The sequence below is a fragment of the Micropterus salmoides genome, unplaced genomic scaffold (assembly GCF_014851395.1).
Source record: "Micropterus salmoides isolate LMB-PRFRI ecotype aquatic unplaced genomic scaffold, ASM1485139v1 Ms_hic_scaffold_2280, whole genome shotgun sequence".
In the NCBI taxonomy this organism is placed as follows: domain Eukaryota; kingdom Metazoa; phylum Chordata; class Actinopteri; order Centrarchiformes; family Centrarchidae; genus Micropterus; species Micropterus salmoides.
This window is the reverse complement of record NW_024041463.1, coordinates 1-26,539: the sequence shown is the minus strand read 5'-3', so window position 1 is coordinate 26,539 and position 26,539 is coordinate 1. Positions and strand designations below refer to the sequence as shown.

The window sequence follows — 26,539 nt, the reverse complement described above, 5'->3', positions numbered from 1 at the left end:
GTGAATATTGCTGTATTGGAACCTTTGTGATTAGTTTACTATTACTATTACTATATTACTCTTAGATTATTTTATTTATTTTTGTTACTATGCATTTGTGACAATTCTTTTTTGTTTCCATTGTGGGCTACTTTTGTCTTTTGCTTCATATGTGAAGCAATTTAACTTATTTTCTAATCTTTATGTTCAGCTTGTTTTGCCTTTTCTTGTTTTATTTATACTGTGTGATTTTACATTGTTGTTTGTTTTACTGTTACTGTTTTTGTATGGACCCCCAGAAAGTCTAGTGATCACTTCGTGGACGCCAATGGGCACCCAAATAAATAAAAAAGAATACTGCAGACAAGCATCCATTTTATAATTCACTGGTCTCTCTACTAGAGAGATTTTCTGTTATTTACATAACACACTTGCCAAAAGGTGGAAATCACATCACACAAGAACATTCATGCCCACTGTCCAGTTACAAAAATGGATAAAATTTTTTAAATAAAATCAAACCAAGAATTTTTACCATTCTCACACCAGTAAATATGGAGCTAAAATAAATATTGTTATATGTAATACACATATACCGTCTTCATCCATAGTAATGCAGTTGTGTCTACTCTGTTGTCTAAATATTCACCAACAAATACTTTCAGTAGTCTGATATAAAACATAAAGGGATTATCCTCGTCAAATGTGCGTGACGTTCATGTAAATGAAACAGATATTTTAACATCAAATGGCTCTGTGTACAGGAGGTGCTTGTCTGCAATAAAAATAATACTTAGACAGGCTAATGCAAACAAAGATTAGATTTGTCGGATCAGAGATCCAGAGGAGATTGGAACATTTTCCTGAGGATTGTGAATAGTGAAGGATTAAACCACAATGTCATTAAAAAAAGGGATGATCTCCTGCTGCATTTGGGTCCTGTAAGACATCATATAATCCCCTAAACATTAAAAGCAAACATAGGGAATTACTTTACCTCTGCCCCTCAAAGGCAAAAGTTAGTTCTTCCCTCGCACACTTACATAATGCCTTTATGATGATGTCCTTACGGGATCTCTAAATCGAACACACATTTTGTTATTTCAAGTGATATTAAACGCTGGTTTTACCTGTTGCTGCCAATGTGTGAACGAGGTTGTCTAGGTTTTCTGCTCGTAGGACCATGGCTTTGATGCGGTGTGCCAGAGTCTGATACTGAAGCCAAATGAAGATCTGGGGAGGACAGCTAAGCCCCTTACACATCGGTGTATCCTGTAAGATCAGGCTCTGCAGTCAAAGGGCAAAAGTTCAAAGAGCAGAGAAGAATACCTCAATCAGAAGGTATGAGGCTGCATGAGGCTTTGCTTTGTAGAATACAAAAAACACATAAAATACTAAAAAAAGTTTAATTGTACTATAATACAATACACAAAATATCCCATATAAAACAAAATACTGACTTTTGTTCCAGCTCTTCCTCCGTTTGCTTGTTTCAGCAGGTCATTTCAACCTGTTCATTCTTAACCTGGAAACTGCAGTCTGTGATTTAAGCTTGAGCTAAAGTCCTATAAGTGTTCAAAAGGGGAACAGCAACAGCCCCAGGGCCTCCTAACAGGTTAATCTGGCCAGACCTCTATGTACAGTATCTTAAAACTAAAGTCAACACCTGCTCACAGATATTAATTCACTACACTGCTACCTTTTTTAGCTTCCACTTGCTTGGGTTAAGTTCTTTCGTGAAGTGAAATGGATGCTCTGCTCTCCAGTCTCTTCCTCCACATTCAGCATCCAGTTCACCCAGTGTGGTGCCTCTCAGGCTGGGAGGTTCCCGTGTGTATACGATTATTCTCAGTACACACCTTTGGAGCTCCTTCACGGAGCTCACCTTCAAAAGCAGCACCAGGCTGTGGGTCTCAGGGCTGAGGCTGCTCTGGGCAGAGGCTTCTATAGGGCAGGGGTAAAGAGGTGGCAGGCTGCCTAGCACAAACACGTCCTCCAGTCTGTGGGGCGTCCCAGTGAGGCTGAGGACAGTGACTGCCAAGGTTTGCTGTTCTGGAGAGAAGACCATAGTAAAATGGATGCATGGGTTTTGTGATATTGGCTGTTGGCAGCTGGCACTGGAGCCATAGCTCAGTGGAGCCAGTGGGATTGGTTCTTCAAGCATAGAAGGGGAGAAAGCACTGGTGAGCCTGCTGTGTTCATTGTAAGATATATTACCCCCAGTCACCGTGCAGCGCCTCTGCAGAGCCTTACATGTTTTGGACAACAGTCCCAATTTGGGAAATGAAGGCAGGGAAGGAGGATCTATGGGTTTATAAATGTGTGTGATGTAAGTGGGGTGCTGAAGCGACGCAAGGAAAAATAAGGCTTTGGCTGCTCCTTCTGCTCAGAGGCAGCTGTGCAGAATGGCAGAGAGGTAAATTCACTCTCCGAAGGGGCAGGGCTGGTGAAAGTGGAGGGGTACTCCAGTGTATCTGCATCCAGCCCCTCATATTGCTGCCTGGATGCTGTCGTTGCTGAGGGAGGCGGGCTCTGGGCAGAAGTCACACTTTCAGCTGGAGCTGATGTCACAGGATCTTGGTCTTTCACTGGACACATCTGACTGTTCCTCCAGCACAAAATACATCCCAGGACCAAAGACAGACAAAAGATTATCAGCCCAACCAAAAGAAGAATTTGGAGGTGAACTGTAAACATATGAGAGAAAAATAAGATCAAACAGATAGCAACAGTTCAGAAACTGTTGCAATTTACCCTAGTGCAACCACTGGATTACATAACACTCTAAAGCTGATGATACACGGGGCAACTTTTTGAGCAATGTTGCTGGGCAATGTTGCTGGTGGCAAGTTCGACAATGTTTTGAACGGATAGCGGTGGTGCGGGGAGGGTGGCAGAGTGATGGGGGAAGAGGATTACGGTAGTGATCTTTACTCATTACCATTGAACATTGCCCAGCACCATTGCTCTAAAAGTTGCTCCGTGTATCGTTAGCTTAAGGGTGCTATTTTACCCCATTTACCAGAAAGCATAGATCCCATGCTTCATATTAAAGTAGTGTTAAAAGATTGGTTCACTTATTCTTTAGTCTACCTTAAAATAATAATACACATTCCTATATGTACTTTGAAAAAAATGTTGGTCGAGGTAATAATTCCTGTCTCCTACTAATGTGATTCCAATGAAAGAAATGAATGAAAATCCAGATCTTTGATCTCTGTAGAAATGCATTATAAATCATGACAAGATATTACATCTTTTTATTGCATATTTCACCTTCTTTATTCCCCCCGGACAGTTTCTTTCTTAGAAGGAGGGAAAGTAACACAAAGAGGTAATATTTTCCTAAAACACAGTAACCACAGTGATATTGGAAGACACCCACATGGTTTTACTGATGATATTATCTTCGGTTTCATGCATTTTTGCAGAGAACAAGGACTGTGGATTTTGACCCCGTCAATTACATTGGAATCATGTTAGGAAGAGCTCTCTTCACAGCCGGTATGGACAGGTGGAGTGATTACTCAATGATCGCAAGAAGTAAACATCGGCAAGTGAGTAGGTAGTTGTTTCAGATTTGAAAAAATTGTGAACCTACTGTATCCTTTAAGATCCTACCTTCAAGTTGTTTGGTGAAAAGAACCTGCACCAGAAGCCAGAAGAAGAGGATGACCATAATGCCCTCAATCATTCCCTTACAGCAGAAGAGCAGCACAGACTGCCACAGAGGCTGACCTGGGTACTCCTCGTCATGGTAAGGCATGGTGCCAATAGTGGCTGAAGGTTTGTCGAAGCCGATATCAAAATATTCAGTAGAAGCCCAGAGGTCCCCGGAAAGAAAACACATTCTGGCCTTTTAGTCCTGGGGATATCTCCCCACGCAATTCTGGATCATTCAAAGCCATTGCTTTGGAGTGCCAAAGGCACAAAACATCTGTATCCAATTAAAACATCTTGGTTATTTAGGATCCCAAGTTTCAGGTTTGAGTAACAAATCCTGCACATTACATGATATCGCCAGATTTCATGAAAAGGACTTCTGATACATGGGAAGGACCTCCTTCAGGAAATTAAATTCAAGCCGTCTTTGGCAGCTGCAGGAATCATTCCCTGTTCAAAGATGAAAAATCATCGTGCTGTCCTAACTTGCTACATACAGTATATTCCAGTCGTCATCCCAGGACAGTGATCTCCTCATCAGCAGAGTGCCTTGACTGGTATTATTCCTCCCTGGGGGCGGGGACCGTGGGTGGAGATATTCATCTCATAATACCTTTCAATTATTCCTGTAGCATCTTTCTTCTACACTGTCCCAGATGCCAAACCAGCAGTATCACTATAGAATAACTCTCCCAACAGTAAATCCTGCAACCCATCCCCCACCCTTATCCTCTGACCCATGAGCGCTTATCTCCATTAGTATAGCTTGTCATAGGTCTGCTGCAGAGTTCAGGATTTAATTCTCAATACAGGGACTTTCTATACTTCCTCTTCCATACACACAGTGTGCAGAGTTTTATTTGATAAACGTAATCTGATTTAAAATACATAGTGAAACCAATGTAGGAATTCAGTTTGTCACCAATGAAGCACAAAGAAAAAAAAAAACTCAATTGACAATAAAACCCAGGACAGAACTGTTCAAAAAACTAACTTCTTAATTGTTCACTGGTTCGGGATCCTGGTTAAAGATATTAAGAACAGAGATACCAAAGTACAGATAAATGTGCATGTTTATGGAGGAATAATATCCCTGAACTTCAAATGGTGTGTGTCTTGTGTAGAGAAGGAAATACTACCCCCATCTGGCCCCTTACTTACATAACATTTTCTTTTTGGTATGTACTTTCCAGTGGTGGAGGAAATATTCAGAGGCTAGAAAGTGTAATTTTTCCCTCTGAATTGGGAAACAGTCAAATTGAACATACTCAAGTAGAAGTACAACTACTTGGGTAAATGTACTTACATTCTACTAGTGGTAGTTTTAAAAAATTTCTTGTGCGTAGAGATTATTTTGTCACTCTTCGTATAGAATGCTTACTCATTTTGTTCAAGCAACAACAACTATAAAGGACTACACAAAATTAACACCATCATCCAAATGAAATATTTAAATAGCTAACATTTTGAAGAACATTATGGTCTTTTGATTTATCATATTTTATTTATTTAAGACAAGAGCACTAAAAGGTTCAGAAACATACCAGTCTTTCTACAGCACACAAGATAATGTTATTCCTTATGGCCACATATCCAAGAAATACGTTAATCAGAGACCAAAGCAAGGTTTTGGTTTTTTACAGTTGTCAAGTTCACAGTGACATTTGTTTGCAATTACATGTCTACTTGATTGTCCACATACAGTATATTTCAGCAGATGCCTAAATCAACACATGCTGCATTAAGTATTGCATATTTCTCTAGAAGAGTGAGGTAGCACTGTTTCAGTGTTCACTTGTCAAAAGCTTGAGGTCATTAATGATACATTCTCTGCATTTATACAAATACAACACAGCAATTCATTATGAGTATATGAGTGATGAGTCCAGAGGACATTCCTGAGTCCCGAGATGGGAAGTCAATTGAGGTAAATCAGTTATCACTTACGTCTAGCTCCCAGCACAAACTTTTCATTTTGCCTTTGATTCACGACAAACATGAATTAAAACAGTTTTGTAATTTTGATGCCGAACCAAATGCTTAAATAAAAATAAAGTAAAATAAAAACACAATACAAAATGTAAAAAACACAACAAACCTGAGACACATTTTTTTAAATTCCGTTCGATTCTTTAGGACACGTTTCTGGGGAAACCGAATCCCTAAAAGCTGCTGTGAAAAGTATAAACGTGGCGTTTTCACTCAAGTGGGAGAGGGATAAAATAAAAAAGTCAGTAAGGTAATTATAGACAGAGGTTATGATACTGAGCTAAGGCTTTTTGGTCTTCATTAGCTGCATTTTGGCAACTACACTGTTCTACTGGTGACAAGGGAAAAGAGGTTTAGCATTGGTTCTCATGGTGCACTGTTCTGCTCTAAAGACACTTCTGAACCAACCATGTAAAGCTCTTTACATTTTAAAAAGTGTCCAACAGGCACTAAGGTAAACTGTGATCTGAATCTATGTTGTAGTCAGTTTGGAAGCTTATGATGTAAAAAAAATTAACACATTACACTGTCAAAGTAAAGGAAAACAAATGAATTGCTTCTTATGTTGCAATTGATTTTTACCTAGAATTCATATAGTTCTTGTCTGACAAGAGAGGTATATTGTGTACTGTGTTGCTCAGAACAGATTTAACTGCCAGCCTTAATTTGGTCCCTTTGAGGAGGTGGAAGATGAAGAGGAGGGACTGTGTGAGGAGGAGAGGGCACTGAAACCACTTGTTCCTGCCAGAGTTACGTTCTGTGACACCACAGGAGCAGCTGACTTCTGGGCAAACAGCGTTCCTGCAATGCAGAGATCAGAGAGAAGATTCAAATTAGAAACAATAGACATTAAAAGGCTAAATGTATTTTATCATTTACTGCTGCAGTGTATAAAAGACAGTAAATACAGTAGTATTAAAGCTTAGTCACTGTAACTTACGTAGATGAGAAGATCATTACCACTCTCATTTCTGTACACTACATATAAAGCTACAGCCAGAAGGCTAGCTTAGCTTAGAAAATGGAAGCCAAGGGAAAAAGCTAGCCTGGCTTTGTCCAAAAGTAACAAATCCGCCTAACAGCACCATTAAAGATCACACATTAACATGTTATTTCTTGTATGTTTAAGCCGTATAAAACCAAAGTTGAAAAACGACAAGTTGTGGAAGGAAGTGACTGCTCCTAATAAAGAAATAGTGGCACATAATGCCCCGTAAAACCACAAATTGTTGTTTTTACTCTTACTGTGTTTTAGAGGTGCTGGAAGGCTGATTTATTTACCTTCTAACAGAGCCAGACTAGCTATTTCTGGTCTTGATGCTAAAGTAAGAGAATACCTGCTGGCTCTAGCTGCATACTTAAATATCAAAATCATTTTTAATTTTCTCATCTAGCTCTTGGAAAAAAGCAAATATGCATATTTCCTAAAATGTTGAACTATCCTTAGCATAACAGATTCTAACTGTGCTTATTACATAAAGTGAGATGTGTATATATAAGAGCGTGCACAATACACAATCAAATCAAATAATAATAGAAAGGACAGAAAAGATATTCTAAAAGATGTTATTTAAAAACAATTTTAACACATTTAAATATACATTTAATAAAAAATACATGCATAGAAACACAGAAAAGGTCCAAACTATGTTTTCCTTTAAAAGTGATTTACTCACCTGAGTAAATGGTGCCATTGACCTCCACAGATACACTGATACTGGCTGCTCCATTAGTAGAGATACCCCGAGACAACTCCTGTTTGCTTTCTGTGTGAGAAAATTTAAATATTTCAGTTAATGGACTTTCCTAAAATCCTGTCAAGTAATGAAAAGGCTGGTATAATAACAGCAAAGGCAACTCACCATGTCCATTATTAAGTTTGTGATTCATGGGGTTGAAGTGAGAGGCAATGGCCAAGAGGTTTTGTTGGAGGGCCTGCTGCATGAGGCGTTGCTGCTCCTCCGCCAGCTGCATCATTTTCTTGTCTGGACTGTCAGTTGCAGCTCCTCCTGCTGCTGCGCTCTAGCCTCTCTCTCAGATGTTCGAATGTGGCAGCTTGTGCCAGGTGCTGTTGCTGCTGCTGCCCCAGTGCCAGAGCCATGGGCAGCCGGCTGGGTATTCCAGGAGTGGACAGCTCATCTGATTGGAGAAAAAATAAAAGTAAAAAAGTAAAAATCTAAAATAATTTTTAAACATGGAATCAGAAGAACAGCAGACAGAAAAATGACAGCTCTTCATAAGATGCCTGAGATATTGAAAAATCTATGCAATTATAAATGTGTGAAGATTTAAATCACTAGAGGTCACAAGTATCTTACAGTCACAGTACATTCAGCCAGGGTAACAATTTACTTATGACTTAATATGATGAGGTGAGCGGTTAAAAAGTAAAATTGTTAAATTGCAATCTAAGAATCAATTATCTTCTAATAGATTAGTATAAAACAATGTGGAATCCAAGATGGATCATATTGGTCAGATATCAAATCCGTTTTATTATCTCGCTGACTCTTATGTTGAACACATAAGGGTGCGTGTGTGTGTGTGTGTGTGTGTTTCTGTCCGTCCGCAGATAATCTCACATAACACAAGACCCATCAGCCTAATATTTGTAGTGCACATTCATGACTGTATGCTCAAGGACCTCTTGTGGTTGAGGTGATTCACGATTTTGGAAAAAATTATTTTGTTGCTGTTTTATGTCGCCATTGACTGCTGACGCCTCACTCCTCTGAACCAGCCCGTGAGTATGTATGTTTGTTACAAACGTAAGCAGTGATAACAGTTGTGATAACACGTGAAATGACTTAAGACACTGTAGTGTTATTGATAGGTCAGGCCTGGTGGAGATCTGCACTCTACAAGTTACAAATTCAATACAGCACACAGTCTGGCATACCGAGGTTTCTCTTTAGATTTGGGCTAGCAGATGTATTCAGGCCATTGTGTCCAGTTGGGGTGGTTTGCATCATGGGCGAAGAGAGGACGGCGTGTGGAGCAGAGCTCGGGGAGGGAGAGTAGCGGTACAGGCTGTTGGTGTAGCTGGGACGTCGACCTTCTCTGCGATTACTGTCGATGGCAGTCTGCAGCTCACCTGGAGAACTCAAGCCCTTCTTCTCGCACTCAAACGGGTACAGATACTTCATATACCTGCAACGAAATGTTTAGCATGAGTCACGTGATCTGGTGCAAATAAGCCCTTTTTTGAAATAAAGATCATCTGGGTGTAACCGTATACTGTCGATGGGTGTAACCCAAGCGGCAACCTATGGGGCTGAAAACGAAGCAAACGCGGAAGTGCCAAAAACTGCATGGTCACTTCAGGCTAGCTCCAAAAGCGAGTCAATCCCTGTAGACCCACATGTTAAAATGCCCAACAGAAATAAACATGTTTACATTAATTGACAGATGCAGAAGCGCCTTAATATATATAATCTAGTACATTACATAGCTGGCTTTAATAAGTATAAAACATTATAGCAAACCCAAAAGATAATGTAATAACTACATAGAACATTTTCTCTTAATGTAATTGATGTCTCTCCAATAAGGTTGAAAATAGAATTACATTAATGTGATAACATGCTGAATACTGTAATGCATTTATTACTCCAAAAAGGGCGCAGCACATGGTGTAAATATAGTGAAGATACAGTATGTCATTATTTTTCCTAATTATTGTTACTACTATACAGTGGATAGAAAAAGTCTACACACCCCTGTTAAAATGCCAGGTTCTTATGATGTAAAAATAATGAGACAAAGATAAATCATGTCAGAACTTTTTCCACCTTTAACGTGACCTATAATGTGAACAATTCAATAGAAAAACAAATTGAAATCTTCGAGGGGGAAAAATGAAAAATAAAAACCTTACAATAACCTGGTTGCATAAGTGTGCACACCCTCTTATAACTGGGGATGTGGCTGTGTTCACAATTAACCAATCACATTCAAACTCAGGTTAACTAGAAGTCATTACACACCTGCCATCATTTAAAGCGACTCTGATTAATTACAAATAAAGCTCAGCTGTTCTAGTAGGATTTTCCTGATATTGTCCCTCCAAAATTGATGAAAAAACGAAAAGAAAACTGGTCAGGGAGGCTTCCAAGAGGCCTACAGCAACATTAAATGACCTGCAGGAATTTCTAGCAAGTACTGGCTGTGCGGTACATGTGACAACTATCTCCCGTATTCTTCATATGAATGGGCTATGGGGTAGGGTGGCAAGACGGAAGCCTTTTCTAACAAAGAAAAACATCCAAGCACGGCTGAAGTTTGCAAAAACACACATCAAGTCCCCCAAAAGCATGTGTGAAAATGTGTTATGGTCTGATGACACAAGGTAGAACTTTTTGGCCATAATTCCAAAAGGTATGTTTGGCACAAAAACAACAATGCACATCACCCAAGGAACACCATACCCACAGTGAAGCATGGTGGTGGCAGCTTCATGCTTTGGGGCAGTTTTTTCTTCAGCTGGAACCAGGGCCTTAGTCAGGGTGGAGGGAATTATGAACAGTTCCAAATACCAGGTAATTTTGGCACAAAACCTTCAGTGTCGGTTAGAAAGCTGAAGAGGAAGTTCACCTTTCAGCACGACAACAACCCAAAGCACACATCCAAATCCACAAAAGCATGCTTCACCAGAAGAAGATTAATGTTTTGGAATGGCCCAGCCAGAGCCCAGTCATGAATCCAATTGAACATCTGTGGGGTGATATGAAGAGGGCTGTGCACAGGCGATGTTCTCGCAATCTGACAGATTTGGAGCGCTTTTGCAAAGAAGAGCGGGTAAATATTGCCACGTCAAGATGTGCCATGCTAATAGACTCCTGTAGACTGCTGTAATAAAATCAAAAGGTGCTTCAACAAAGTATTAGTCTAAGGGTGTGCACACTTATGCAACCAGGTTATTGTAAGGTTTTCATTTTTCCCCCTCGAAGATTTCAATTTGTTTTTCTATTGAATTGTTCACATTGTACAGTGGGTACGGAAAGCATTCAGACCCCTTTAAATTTTTCACTCTTTGTTTCATTGCAGCCATTTTCCAAAAATCAAAAAAGTTCATTTTATTTCTCAGTAATGTACACTCAGCACCCCATCTTGACAGAAAAAAACAGAAATGTAGAAATTTTTGCAAATTTATTAAAAAAGAAAAACTGAAATATCACATCATCCTAAGTATTCAGACCCTTTGCTCAGTATTTAGTAGAAGCACCCTTTTGATCTAATACAGCCATGAGTCGTTTTGGGAAAGATGCAACAAGTTTTTCACATCTGGATTTGGGTATCCTCTGCCATTCCTCCTTGCAGATCCTCTCCAGTTCTGTCAGGTTGGATGGTAAACGTTGGTGGACAGCCATTTTCAGGTCTCTCCAGAGATGCTCAATTGGGTTTAAGTCAGGGCTCTGGCTGGGCCATTCAAGAACAGCCACGGAGTTGTTGTGAAGCCACTCCTTCGTTATTTTAGCGGTGTGCTTAGGGTCATTGTCTTGTTGGAAGGTAAACCTTCGGCCCAGTCTGAGGTCCAGAGCACTCTGGAAAAGGTTTTCGTCCAGGATATCCCTGTACTTGGCCGCATTCATCTTTCCCTCGATTGCAACCAGTCGTCCTGTCCCTGCAGCTGAAAAACACCCCCACAGCATGATGCTGCCACCACCATGCTTCACTGTTGAGACTGTATTGGACAGGTGATGAGCAGTGCCTGGTTTTCTCCACACATACCACTTAGAATTAAGGCCAAAAAGTTCTATCTTGGTCTCATCAGACCAGAGGATCTTATTTATCACCATCTTGGAGTCCTTCAGGTGTTTTTTAGCAAACTCCATGCGGGCTTTCATGTGTCTTGCACTGAGGAGAGGCTTCCGTCGGGCCACTCTGCCATAAAGCCCCGACTGGTGGATTGCTGCAGTGATGGTTGACTTACTACAACTTTCTCCCATCTCCCGACTGCATCTCTGGAGCTCAGCCACAGTGACCTTTGGGTTCTTCTTTACCTCTCTCACCAAGGCTCTTCTCCCCCGATAGCTCAGTTTAGCCGGACGGCCAGCTCTAGGAAGGGTTCTGGTCGTCCCAAACGTCTTCCATTTGAGGATTATGGAGGCCACTGTGCTCTTAGGAACCTTAAGTGCAGCAGAAATTTTTTTGTAACCTTGGCCAGATCTGTGCCTTGCCACAATTCTGTCTCTGAGCTCTTCAGGCAGTTCCTTTGACCTCATGATTCTATTTACTCTGACATGCACTGTGAGCTGTAAGGTCTTATATAGACAGGTGTGTGGCTTTCCTAATCAAGTCCAAACAGTATAATTAAACACAGCTGGACTCAAATGAAGGTGTAGAACCATCTCAAGGATGATCAGAAGAAATAGACAGCACCTGAGTTAAATATGAGTGTCACGGCAAAGGGTCTGAATACTTATGACCATGTGATATTTCAGTTTTTCTTTTTTAATAAATTTGCAAAAATTTCTACATTTCTGTTTTTTTCTGTCAAGATGGGGTGCTGAGTGTACATTACTGAGAAATAAAATGAACTTTTTTGATTTTTGGAAAATGGCTGCAATGAAACAAAGAGTGAAAAATTTAAAGGGGTCTGAATACTTTCCGTACCCACTGTAGGTCACATTAACACACAAAGCTGGAAAACGTTCTGACATGATTTATCTTTGTCTCGTTATTTTACATCATAAGAACCTGGCATTTTAACAGGGGTGTGTAGACTTTTTCTATCCACTGTACATCAGCTGAAATGTTAACCCCAATGTTTAAGGGGCTATATGTAATTTTTCAATGAAACCACATATTAATAAATCAAAATTTTACTTCCTTTTTGTCAATGGGCTCTAACCTCACATAGAAATGAAGCACACGCCTGTTTTCTCTTTTGCTTGCATCAGACACTATTCTGCTACTAATGTGAGGACACCAGGTCGGGATGTAGCCCTGTGCGTGCTTTCGAGCCATACAGTCCACTAACACCACAAATCAGCCAGCCCACAGCACAACATAGACTCCAACATAACTCCACGTAAGCATACAAAACAACACTAAAGTTCTGAGACTGAAGCCCATCAGACTAAACAAGATTCAGATGATGTTGAGTAAAAAGTGAACATCAGAATGGCTAGTCACCGAGACACTAAATTTAGCTCACCAGCTAACGTTATCCGGTGCAAAGTGGTATCGCTTTCCATATTACTTCACCAGCTAACGCAACCAATATAACTATCCTGTGTTCCACCGGTATTATGTCAAAGTGTTGATTTAGCCTGCAAGAAAGGATGCAACGGTACAAAGCAAATGTGGAGCGATTTGTTCACTAGCCTATAGTGATACAAGGCAGGGCAGCCAGCTAATGCTACATTAGCTCGGACCTGCTGCTGTTTGCTTCGTAACATTCAATTTAGATTTATTGTGGTTTTACCGATACTCAGGTACACAGCTTCTCCACCTCTCAGTTGCTGTAACTAACAAGACCCACATAATATACAATACTGCAACAAAACGGCGACAACAACACAGAGCCTCTGGTGAAAGATACACAGAGAGACATTTACAGATAGTAACTTAGTAAGTTATTTACTGAAAAGCAGACAGGCAAGCTAACGACGATGTAGCACGTCAGCTAAATGCAGTAAATGTAATGTTATCATGTAACGAGCATGAATTAGTTCAACCTCAAGCTGCTAAAACTATTACTGTAAAGTTGCACTGGGAGTTTACCCGAGTTTCTGGCATGTTGTGTGAAGCCGTCTCCCTGTATGTCTATAGCCGCTTTCATACTGCCTTTTTTCCACGGGACGATTGTGCCAATATGTGGCTCGCTACACTGAATGAGTGAGGAACGTTGAAGCAACAGAGCCTGAACATGTCTGAAAGCGGTTGTGTTTCGGATTATGCTCGCTCATGAGTTCAAGCTAGCATGCGTACAAGCACACGACTGATTGCAATCCTCAAACCGCACCTCTAGTGGCCGCTGAAAACTACATAATGCCCCTTTAAGTAATAATTGCACTAATTTTAGAAAATTATAATTGAACCCATTTAGAGACTTTTGTTTCACATTTGGACAAGCTATTTAATCACCAGAAAGTCTTCACACTGGAGCACGTTTTATTCCCCCGATTGTTCCTGAATAGAAAATCTGTCAACACAACAACCTTCTGAGCTTTTCTGCTACAAATGAGACGAGACACCTACTGGGTGCGGAGGGTGAAGGCTGCGCTGGTGATGGATGTGGGGAGGTTGAGACCTTTGGTGATCTCCCTCCAGATTTTCTTGTTAATAACCTCCACCAGGCCTCCCTTCTCTGTCACAAGCTTATAAAGCCTGTACAGGTCCAGCACCTGCTTCGCCATGATGGGAATGCGGTTCACAGGAGTTCCTGAATGAATCAGGATAAACACAACAAAATGTTTTAATTTTCTTTGAATTTTATTCCTCAAAAGTTTAAACAAGAGTGGTCTTGTAAAAGCATTGTTAAGGACAGGCACAAGGAAGAAGATGATTTGCCCAGTTAATGTTAGGTCATATTGCTTAGCAGGTTAATCTGTGTGGTGAGACTTTTCTAACGAAGCTTATTTCAGATGGACGGGGGTGGGGATAGTTCCACAACAGCAGCTCTGTTGCTGCATTGATTTGAGCGCAGGGGGAGGGGTGCTTTTAGAGCCAGCAGTGCCTGCCAATCACAGGGGATGACAGCTAACCCTTACAATCCTGATTTGGAGTAAAACCAATTAATGAAGTAGGCTAAAAAGAGGTTGTAGGTTGATTATTTGTGTTTAACATAAACACATGCCACAGACACACACATTTGCTATGGCCATGACCTTTGCACACATGAGTAAAGACTGCCGACCGTGTCCTGCTGCATCCACTTTTCTTTGACTGGGATTTGTTTTCAGAGCACCAAATTAATCTTTAACACACAGTGCTCAACACAGCTAGACAACTATAGGATTGAAAGTATAAACAAAAGTACATTGTTAATGCCTCAAGGCATTTCCATTGCAGATTGTAGTTTATGTTGAAAAGTGTAAAGTAGATTTTAGCCACTTGCAAAACTGAGAAATGATCATGAGCTTAATTAGTAGCATCCTAACACCTAAATAAATATATTTGAGAATGTTAACTTTATATGACTAGTAAAAGCTGTAGGGTTCATTTTTTGACCTGTGGAGCTTCAAGTTTGTTACCCATTATGCTATAATGGACCAATAGAACTGTTTATATTGCTTTTTATAAACTGTTAGTACAATCTATGTCCCCTGTGTTAAACTACCATCCAGTAGATAAAGGAAAACCCCATCCAAATTTGAGAAACTACTTTTTTAAAAATTGCAACCCTCCAAAGTTTGCATTTAAGGATTTACATTTATTTTCCTAATGTCTATTAACATTTTGGAAACAATCAGTTGTACTTCATCATTTGAACTCCTGAATGTATTAAAATGTCAAGTCCTTTACTGGTTTTATTGCGAAGCTATGAAAACAAGGATAATTCATGGAGATAACACAGTAAACTTTTTTCTAATTCTACACAAAACAAACACAAATCGGGTAGATCATTTTTAAAGGCAAACACTTTTCAGCTCCTCCGAAGTTCAGTCAGTCCTCAACTTTAACCTGTAGTTTAACACTCAAGTGTTTCGTTGCACCCACTTGCAAATTGCCATTCCATAATCAACACATAAACAACATCCCTCAAGAGCACCATTACTTTCTTTATTTGGTGTTGAAAGACTTGGGTTGATAAATTCAGAAAGGAACATTAATAAGAGCTCACTTAGCTACTCAAAAAAAAACTATACAGACATTTGTAAAGCTCTAACTCTGACTCTTACCTCGTTTCTGCATAAAGACAAAGAGGTCGTCAAGAAACTCCTTCCGTTGTGGGTCATTATCCAGTTCATAAAGCTATAAGTTAGGAAACAAACATTCCAACATGCCAGTCAACTGTTGCTCTGTGATTATTTCAGGTATGTTCTTGTTTACATACATCGACTACTGACCTTGGCAAAGTCCCTGGATGGTTCTCCTTTTACTTTTCCTCCGTCATTCTCCTCAGCCCAGATGGCGCTTCCTCTCTGTAAATACACCAACAAAGAGAAACATCAGTGTGACCTCCAGATTGTGACTGCCTTATATGCGGAATGTAATGAGGAGAGCATGCGCAAAAACACAGGAGAGTTTAGAAGTTAATTTCCAATTGCTTATTTCAGACTAAAACTGGTTGTACATATGTAACTATACTATGGATGATAGTACTTCATCTACTGATCAAACATGCAGTACAGCCAAAGCATTATTAAAAAGATCATTAAACACAAACACACACTGGGTGGTTGTATCCTCATATACCAGTCCTATTTAAAGCTTCTCTTTATTTGTCATGTTTTCCCCAAGGATTCTTCCCACTCCCTGTGTCCAAACCTGTTTTTTTTCCCAGCACTGAAACCACTGTCGACTGCAGGACAGTCAAGACAGTATACAGCTGGTCTCTGTAAGCCTCTGGTTGCTGAACTGCCGCGTTATGTATACATAAATGCATGTTGCTCCACTGGAGTGTCTGCTTAAAGCAGGTCACAGACAGGAGATTAATGAAAAGTGCTATGCTCATTAGGTAGTTTGATATGACATGTTATTCCTCCACCATTCCTTATGAATAGTGTGTCTGTACAATAACATTGAGTAGATGATTTTACCCTCCAATCGTTATTCTGACACTCACATTACATTTCATTTATTTTATGACTATTGTTGATTTAGTTTTCTACTCTGATATCCATTATTGGTTTTCTTTCTGTAGGCCGGAATGAGGAGCATGCCTCTCAGTGCATGCATGCTCTTGTTTTATGTTAATCTGTTTTAAATTAACACAAGCATGTGCATTTTATACAACAAAAAATGTTTCTGTATTTAACTGTATTATTTTTCCTTGTATTCCCTCATAATGATTTTACTTCCCATTTACACTTCATCATTTAGTATGATTTTGTAAAAACATGGTAATTAAAACCAGTAACTGCATAAAAGTGGATATTGTAATTGTAATCTTTTCATTCAATTTAATTCTGAATGTCTATGTTGGTTTGGTCAAGTTTGCGTGTGTTCTACTAACTCTTGTAGTGGCAAAAGCTGGATTTGAGCCATTTATCCATTACTTTTAGATAATACTACTATCTATTTCAACCGCCACCATATTTTAAGAATTATTTTTAAATTAATTTAGCTACTCTGAGATCTTTCAACGCATCCTGTTAACCCCTGGTTCGAAATCACTGTTGCAAAAAACAACTTTTACTCAGAAAAATTATTTTCTATTCCTCTGTTTTCAGTTGTTAAACTGGTCAACCAGTATCCACTACAGCCCCTGTGGTGGCAGAGCCGTCAACACAACTAATGGGCTCAGCTTAGAATTTCTAATAAAAAGGACTTGTACTCCCCCGCCAGAAAGCTTATTGATGTGAAGGTAGATAAACATCCCAGTCTTTTCACCATCAAATGGAAATAAAACCCTTCCCCCCTTATTGATGAGCAAGTGAGACCTGCTGTGGATCTATTAACAAAGGGCTCTCAGTTAATTGCTCAGAGTTTTCACACATCCAGCCCTGGGAATCCTGATAGCATTCAGCACGTAGGTTTTTTTGGTATTGTTAAAACAGGCCAGTTTTTAATAGGCTTTGAGATTATTTTATATATTCAAATTACAAATCATCATATTAATGCATATTACTATACACAAAGTAATTCTCTAAGAGACTGTCTGTTCAACCAGTCAAGATATAAAAACATAATTCCACTACATTTGAATTGAAATGTCCACTTCACTTACTCAAACCTAACTGGAAACTACCTCTTATAATAAGCTTCATTAAAATCCACCAGCTGTGCCAGCAGAGCAACAGTGACATCTTATCCCTCTCGAAACCAATGAAACCGCGGGGGGGGATCAAATTTCTAATCCAAATTAAATTATCGGGCCTTTAGTCACCCGACCAAGTCAAGATAATTTATCTGGCCACTCGCTGTGTGGTAAGCTGGGACAGAACGATCAGGGGCTTTTCATCTCCACCCATGCTGAATTAAAGGACATACAGCTAGACCGCACACGAGGAGTGAACAATGGCTGTACAGCATGTCCAGATCTTCAAGGATGTTTAATTAATTAAATAAATTAAAGAAAAAGCTAAAGATATAGTAGGGGCACAAAGAGAGGTTAACAAAAGTAAATCATTATATACAGCCACCAATTAACTCATAAAAGAGCCCATTTCAAACTGTATGTAACAAAGGGAACTTATTTAAATGCAAGTCACAAAAAAAGCTTCATTGCAAACTATTGAGTCCTGTTTTGAAATAAATTCAAACAATTATAAAACAAACAGCGACATGTTTACATTTTAGCATTTTCAACTTTGTGTCTGGTTATGGACTGCAACCCATTTTACTATAACCTACTATGCTCAGTATCCCATACAAACCTGTTAGCAATGACAAAAAAAAACCTAGAACTGATTTTTAGCTTAATGTATAGCCTATGTAAAAATGAAATATTGTTAATATAGTTAATCTGACCACATACAAAGATGTTCACAAATCTTGACACAAATAGGTCACAGCAGCATCTCGCATACATTTCTTCTAACGATAAATTAAAAAGGTTCTGAGCTGTTTTTTGTGCTTTAAGCAATAGAAAAACTGAATCCAATCCATTTCACACACACATGCAATTTATTTTAACAGCCTCTCACAACTCATTACTGTGTTTTAACAGTAGAAATGTTCTACATTGCCCCAGCTGTTGTGTTGGGCCTGAGAAAAGGAAATGCATTCTCATTGCAGCAGCCATATAATGTATTGATTACTTGCAGCTGAATTAAGCTGCCATTTAGTGTTGCCAAGCGACAGTTAAATTATGCAAAGCTATCCACTGAGCTACAGCTACGTCAGCAATGAGTTTTATGGGCCTGGTAGGGTTTTGAAGAGGCCAATGAACACAACTTTTTGAACGATCATGGATCTTAAACCATAGTTTCACTCCACATGTAACTTTTACCAAACCCCAGGTGACAGGTGGAAATAGGGGGGAAATAAAAGCACAAGAAAATATGAAATCTGTCTAAATAATGAGCAAGAGGTGTGTCTGATCCACTCAAACTACTGTAAGTGAACTTTATAGGCAGTTACTTGCTGGTATGTTTAAGGCTGGTAACCCCAGCTGTCCCTCCTCCCTCAGGCCTCATTAATCATAATGTATTGTATTGAACTGGTGCCTTTTCAAGGGAAAATACACACAGAAGAACCAATCAGATTGGTCTCCCTTAAGAAGGAAAAAAATAATAAATCTATAAAAGGACAGCCTCTGTTTCCTATAAGAAGTCAAACATAACTGTTGGAAAACATACTTGTAAATACTAGCTTTGGATCTCATATTCAATACCATTTTTTTTCATTTCATTATATATCTTGCTGATACAAAGAGAAACGTCCACCTCCCTACCCAGCGATTTCTTAACTATTGAAGCCAACTGTGTGCAAACATACACACTTGACGCTATTCCGTTTAATCCTCTGCTGTCTTTTTAACTTCATCACTATGAGACCTGAACTGGCCGCTTTGAACAGTCAGGCTTGGATCCCAGCCAAGACCAATTACCTCGGCTGGTGGCCAGAACTCCTTTTCAAAAGTGTGATACATGTGGTGAAGTATAACAGTGGGGAGAGATCGCTGGCCTGGCCAGTAGTTAATTAATTAAACACTATCAATTTCGGGCATCTTGCCAAAGGGACACGCTCCTTCCTCCACAGAAACGGAGGCAGACTAGGCAGCAGTGAGTCTGACTCTCAGAAGTCAACAAATAATAAGAGTATGCACACACACACCAAAAAGGAGAGTTACAGATGTTCATCTCCTCTCTGTAAAGCTGAATTGAGGTCTGGCTACTTCAAAATAAAGTTATAAATCACTACAATGTTGGCTGCTGCAATAAGAATGCATTTCCTTTTCTCAGGCCTAGCACAACAGCCAGAGCTTATCCAAGAGTGGACAGAGATATGACAATGGGATTTTCTGTAAAATATGGGAGCAAATGTTAAAAAATTCAATAGGCTATAAAAGGATGGCAAGAAAAACAATATAGTCTTGATTTGGGCAGTCAAAGATAACTTACTTGTTTACATGGTTCATCATAGCCCCAGTCAGCAAAGCCATTGGGTGATGTGAAGGCTTGTTGGCCAGCAAGAGACAGCCGCTCCTTCTCCTCAGGCTCCTGTTTTATTGCTGAAGGTGGCGATTTGGACATTTGCGTCACAGCAGACGACTGAGATGTGGAATAAGCAGGGAAGGGGAAGCCTGCAATCTGCTGGTGTCGAGGCTTCTTCGCCTGCTGATGAGGCCCGTTCTCCTCCTCATCATCTTCCTCGTCCTCATCGTTCTCTTCAGGCTCCACCATTTCCTCTTCCTCTTCATCCGAGTCTTCATCTTCCTCATCTGGGTCTGTTTTGCTGAGATGGCTGTTAAAAGCTTGTTGAGCTGCTTGGTAAGTCTGTCCATCTGCTTTGCCAAATAACGCAGAGTCTATTCTGGAGCCAGAGGCCCTCGCCACAGCAGCGTGTTGAGCAAACAGGAGCTGGGCTCGAAGAAGATGCTTTTCTTGCAGGTTCATCTCCAGTTTGGCCTCTTGTTGTCTCTGCAGCTGTTCCATTACCACCTCAAGCTTCACCCCACCAGGACTGAACTGTGGACACCCAGCTGAGCTGCCCTCCTCGGATAAGCTTGACTATGAACCAAAAAAAACATTTGACATATTGACACATATTTGACTTCACACTTCACAGTTTGATTAGGTGTTTCTGCTTGCATATGCTGCAGCAAGTTTTCCAAAGTTATAAATAGGATAATGCAAACTGCATGTACAAAAAGGCTTTGGTAATTACATTTTTACCAAATAGTTGTTTAAATACTATATACTATGTATATATTGTTTGATGAACATTATTCAGTTGTTTTTGTCTACTAAAATGATGAATTTAATGTGCATGAGAGGCTGTCTACGGCCTCAGAAAGCACATTATTGGTGGATTAAAGTGAAACAAAGCTAAGTGGCTTGAGAGAATTCTCAACAGAAGATTACATTAGCTCAGTTGACAATAAATTAGAAGCAGGATACAAATGTTTCCCCCAAAAATTTTCAGTGTCCTTGCCTTGTTAAAAGGCGTCCGTAAGAACGTCCTTCCATAGCCTATTTCTTCAGTTTTCTAAATGGAAAATCAACTTTATTTTCAAAACTGCAGACACATGCGAGCATACGACCTCCTTTAACAATTACGGAAAACAACTTACCCTGATCAATAACTAAAACAAAAACTACATCGTAATGTTCCTGAAAATGTCTTCATGAATCGTCACTGCTTTGTTACTGTAACAAACACGAGTGGGAGCGTAACCAAACAGTCGTCGACACTCACCATTTGCGCCTTCGAGTAATCCATCATCGCCAACAGGTCTTATCTAGTTTTTCCTTCTTTCCGCCGGCAGAAATAAATCGCATCGCATGACCAGTTTTTCTAAACTGAAAACATTCTTCTGATCAAATGTGAAAAACCCTCCTGTAGGCTAGTGTGGAGGCCGGAGTAATAGGAGCTGGAGGAGGGGTAAGCGATAATGCTGTGCGCTTTTACCTCGCTGGTCACTGCGCATGGAAACTCAAACATCTTGATTGTCTTTGAATGGCTTCCCCCCCTCAAACCAAGGGTTAATCAAAGGCCCGCCCCGTGCATAAATCTCGTAAAGTGGTCGTTTTCTTGACTGTGTCTCCGTGGAACTTTTTACATTGCAAATGAGTCTGACCTCTACACCCATAGAATACTTCTATTTAACTCCACTGCTAAAATTGGTTATAGGCTATTTCACAGCAGAAACATGCATTCTGGCTATAAAGTGGTGGCGTCATCAGTCATTGTCCTATTTTCTTTGGAGCAGGATTAAGTTGCCTACATTTACTGAGTAAAAGTGCCCAAAGAAAATGTAAATGGTTAGAGGCTGGCAGAGGTCTGACATCTGTTTAAGGTAAACATGTATGTGTTGTTGAAAATGTAAATGGTTAGAGGCTGGCAGAGGTCTGACATCTGTTTAAGGTAAACATGTAGGCTATGTGTTATAGTCTGATTAACTTTATCACTAAGTGCTAATTGGTTTCTTGGAGTCCAAACCAAAGATATAGTCTAGAGCTCTTTTGGCTTTTGGTTGGCAACAAAACCAGCGGTGGCCATCTAATGTGCTTTGAACAGCCTAATACCATATGTAACAATGCTGGAAATTCTGCTTTCATGTCAGCGGTTATATGGACACCCACTCCTCTACATAAAGCTGAAGGCACACACTGTTGACATGACCTTATTGGTTACGCTTATGGAAAGCGGTGTTATATACAGATGAAAAACCAGAGCTGTCTTTGAGTAAGTTTATTTCACCTTTGCAAATGGGCTCAAGGCATACAGAGATCTCCTCAGCTAAAAAGCAAAGACCTTCATGTGAAGGGGAGGGATGTAACATGTCACACATAGTTCACTGGTTCCTTGCTAGAAACAGCATCCTGCATTTCTTAACCACAGGTTCGACACAGGTTTCAGAGCGTTAAGCAGAGACATTGCTTAAACTGAGAAATAAATTACAATCTATTCATACACTCGCAGTCAAATGGTGTATTTATGGGCTTGAAAAAGACACTTGCAAACACATCAGACCTAACTCAGTCATTCCTCTCAAATATCTAAACTTAAACTGAAATCTGTTCCTCTCATATAGACTCAGACCTTGTAGCAGGAGTGGTGAATTTGTGAATTAACAAGCATAAGCAGTTACTCCTCCTAGTGGTTTACTTGTATGGTACTGATTTATAAATCTCACACTATATCAGAGATGTTGAAATTGTTTTATCTAGTAATTATCGAAAATGTTTGAAACCTTCCACTCACGCTCAATTAAAATTTTAACATTAAGTACATCTTTTGTTTTTAATAAGAGAAGTTGAATAATTGTGCAGATTTCAACTACAATTTAGTTTGACACTGTAGGCCCATTGGTCTAAGCATTGCACAATTTTACTGAAGGTAGCATTCATGGAAATTACGCAATATTGAAATAATCCATTATCCATATAATACAATCCATGTTAAATTATTTTTTAAATCCTTAATAGTCAGTGGACTGTAAGAATTGCCTAATTTCTCACAAAGAAAACAACAGAAAAGTATTTTTAACTATCATATTTACTGTCCCTTCAGGCAATAATCCTGTTCCCTATCAAGTTTCATAACCATTGGTAAGCTATATTTAAATGAATGAAAAGCTATAAAAGCAACAAAAAGCTAGATTCTTATTCATCCTTGGTACTGATTATGAACATCAGATGCAACAATAGACTTATTAGAAAAAGTACCATACTAGCAAAACAACTGCATGTGAAAAATCTTTTTGGACATGAACTGGAGCAGGGCATGGCTAGTTCCTTTCAGATTCTGTATCACAAACAAAATGAGAAGTGCATCTGAAAATATTACACAAAATTCATCCAACAAAACATGAGTCTCTTAAATATGTAATAAATAAGTACATGTCAGTAGTCAAAATGTATTCAGATATTTGTCAGAAAAATTTATCTTTTTTTTTATTACATTGCTTTCTGATGTAGCTATAACTTCTCTTTTTTGTTAAATAAACTACATTGTTATAACTAAATTAAAAGAAATACAGTATTGTCTTGATAATCACATTACACCATTTGCCATTTGAACAAGTTTATTTTACCAGCATATACATTTTCCCTGAAATGAAAACAGATGTGATATAGCTTGAATACAGTAGAATGATTTTTTTCCATACATGTGAAATCGCTGCTCCCTTGTGGCAAAATCTGACTCTCACAAGAAAGTTCAGACACACACAGACAACACGAACAAAGCGACGCCCTGCTCTCCTTTAAAGCAAATTAAAATGAATGTACTGCTTCAATAAGTACTCAAACAAATTTAAAATTTCCCAAAACATACTTGTGACACTCAATAAAGATAGTTTCCTTTATTAGGTTCATCAATATTTTACAAGCAATAGAACTTAATAAAGGCCAAATTAAATATCACACGTATGAAGCAAACATTTAAGTACAAGGGTACTGCGTTCCATCATCTTTAGATCTGAAACAAACAAAACCTTTTTGTTAGATTGCCATCTTGCGACAAACCTGGTGGGAAAAACACACAACTGACCAGAGAATTTTAATACCTTCCCATCTACACTTTGTCAATGCCAAGCTCTTCAGGTGTAGAGATGCCAAGCTCCTGTAATGTTGGCTTCAGCTCTTGGATCAGGTACGGGTAGATCTCTTTATGTGGGCCGGCTTTGTCCTGAGGAAATAAGAAATGTTTACTGGCTTTAAATCAAGCATGTGGGGTGTTTTTCTACTGTTTTTACAAACCAATAAATTGCCATCAACAGTCAGATAGCACACACAAGCCTTGCCGATGTCCGCCTGAGATCGTACGCCGGCATTAAATTTACTGCTCGGAAATACCAGCCAGTGGGCAGTGGTGTGTTTACAGTGAACAGCTGATGGAGTAACACTATATAATTGGTCCTAAGTTGTAGTTTTAAGTTTTCATCAGTCAGGAAGTTTTTAAAAGTCAATCTCCTCATCTCCATAACAAGCGTAACAGCTGATACCAGTTAATAAAGCTCGTTAAAAATAGTGTTCCTCTGACGCTCAGGCGGATATAGACATGAGTCTGGCCAGCTGATAGGCAGCTCTTGTCAGCTGGCCTTCCAAACTGTCGCAATTTTATTTTTGTGTTGCTTTCTCCGTGCTGGACTTATTTTAAGAACTTGATGGCTTTATCCAGTTTGTTATTATATTTGTAACTTTATCATGTGTTTCTCCATTATACTCCCACACAAAGAAGTCTAGTCCCACACAGCCTAAATCAGCTGGTTAATTTGCCTAATCTTCTTCGGTGGAAACACAACAATTCATAGTTTTCAGTCACGTGACATGCGCTGTGACCACCCAGCATTTCCAGCAACTCTAAGTAACAGTGTGTGCAGGCAGCGGAAAATAACGTCTTTTTGCCCTCCATGGGAGAGTTTTCCTTGGAATTTGACGTCACGTGAAAACTATGAATAGGCTAAAGGAATCTTTTAGTTGCTTGAAAAGATGTGCGGGGACTTTTGGTCAAAACGCGGCTTAAAGGTCTTTTAACACGGGAAGCGACACTCTGCCTGCGTAGTCGCCTGGCCCCGCGGGGCTTCTCATGTGAACAGACACAGATGCCTCTCATTGAAAATGAATTACGAGGCATGTAAATCGCTTCCCGTGTGTAAAGGCCTTTAGAAGCTGGTCTTTTTTCCTTACCTTCACAGCTTCCAGAATTCTGATTGCGCTCGCCAAGTCGTTTAACCTCCGACAGGCTCTCAGTGCTGCCTCAAGAATCTTTGGCTCAGGTACCAGATCGTAACCAATCAATGTGTTCATCCCTGGAAGAAGGAATAACAAATTTTAGTTGGAGAACAGAGACATTTCGTATTTCATTAATTTTGTCTATTGTTTAAAGGATAGAGCTGGTAATTTTCTATATTTCTACTATGTGAATAAATCCCACAATTAAACTCAAACCAATAATGAACTGATCCCAATAAAAAAGTATTTTCTATGTAGCCTGATACACTATAACATACTTACTGTGTAACATGTTCCTTCATTATGATGAACATGGGCACTGTAGTTTATTTTGTATTGATCCCACACACCCACCACCATAGAGCCAAAAATACTCATTAGTGCAACTGTACCAATGTGTATTAATCCATGGCTGAAAACAGTTCCCAATAATTGCAATATTTGCTAAAGGCTACAGTGTCCAAGCTGTTTTAGGAAATTACTGAGCCTGTCTCAAGAATGAAACTTTTGTGACCTGTTTTAAAAAGCTTTACATCTTCAGTAGGAGCCAGTGGGCTTAGGGCTAAGATGGGAAGGAAAGTCAGAAAGTACTGAGAGAGAGACTAAAATAATGCTGGTTTTGGTCTTCTCGTGGGATTTGTCAAAATTAAAAATATGGAATAACCCCTACCATGTAATTAAATGTTATGTAAATGTAAATGCTCCGTACTTGTATAGCGCCTTTCTAGTCTTTTCGACCACTCAAAGCGCTTTTACACTACATCTGCATTCACCAGTCACACACATTCATACACTGAGCCTAAGTGCTCAAACGGAAACTAACATTCACACTCATTCATACATCATTCGGGGTTCAGTATCTTGCCCAAGGACACTTCGACACGCAACCAGGGGGAGCCAGGGATTGAACCGCCGACCTTCCGATTAACTGCCAACCCGCTCTAGCTCCTGAGCCACAGCCGCCCCGATATCTCAATATACAAGTTAGAAACCATTTTTTACAGTTAAAAAAACAACCATATTTGCCACACAACTTCTTGACATATGTTTTTGTTTAATGTTCAACCATTAGCCATTATCATTTCTCACCTGATCAATATCACTGACATGATAAAATACTACAATGCATCTACAAATACGTTTATGTGTCTGACAAGCTGTCATACTCTGGTGCTCACATTGGACTGTTTTGTGTTTTGGACCCCAAAACACTGCAAAGGTATTTATAATACTCTTTTATTCTTTTTATTACACAGTGTCAATCATTTTATCTTTAATAATGAGGTAAACAGTAGAGATACAGTGTTCACGATACAAAATAATTGCTAGAAATTTGTGTTTGCACATATTTAATTGGCCAATGCAGCTCCTTAGTAGATAACATTGTACCTGGTTCAGCCTTTATTTGCTAGACAACCCTGAGTTTTCTTTTGTCAGACCCGTCTGCGTTA

General features: G+C 39.4%; 2 protein-coding genes and 1 pseudogene across 2 annotated transcripts; all 3 read right to left on the bottom strand.

Moving 5' to 3' along the window:
* Positions 1–1,077: 1,077 nt before the first annotated feature.
* LOC119917852 lies at positions 1,078–2,289 on the bottom strand. Its single transcript, XM_038738274.1, has 2 exons — positions 1,679–2,289; positions 1,078–1,266 (listed from the first exon to the last, which is right to left on the bottom strand). The coding sequence occupies exons 1-2, from the start codon at positions 2,141–2,143 to the stop codon at positions 1,093–1,095; spliced, it is 639 nt and encodes a 212-aa protein (XP_038594202.1). The 5' UTR covers positions 2,144–2,289; the 3' UTR covers positions 1,078–1,092.
* A 3,470-nt stretch (positions 2,290–5,759) lies between these two features.
* LOC119917854 lies at positions 5,760–21,334 on the bottom strand (annotated as a pseudogene).
* A 2,085-nt stretch (positions 21,335–23,419) lies between these two features.
* On the bottom strand, positions 23,420–25,165 carry LOC119917853 (cytochrome c oxidase subunit 5A, mitochondrial-like; the record flags this gene model as incomplete). Its single annotated transcript, XM_038738275.1, is given in 3 exon segments — positions 23,420–23,832; positions 23,921–24,042; positions 25,044–25,165. Coding segments are annotated over 2 exon segments (236 nt in total), but the record flags the coding sequence as incomplete, so codon positions are not given.
* Between the last annotated feature and the right edge of the window lie 1,374 nt (positions 25,166–26,539).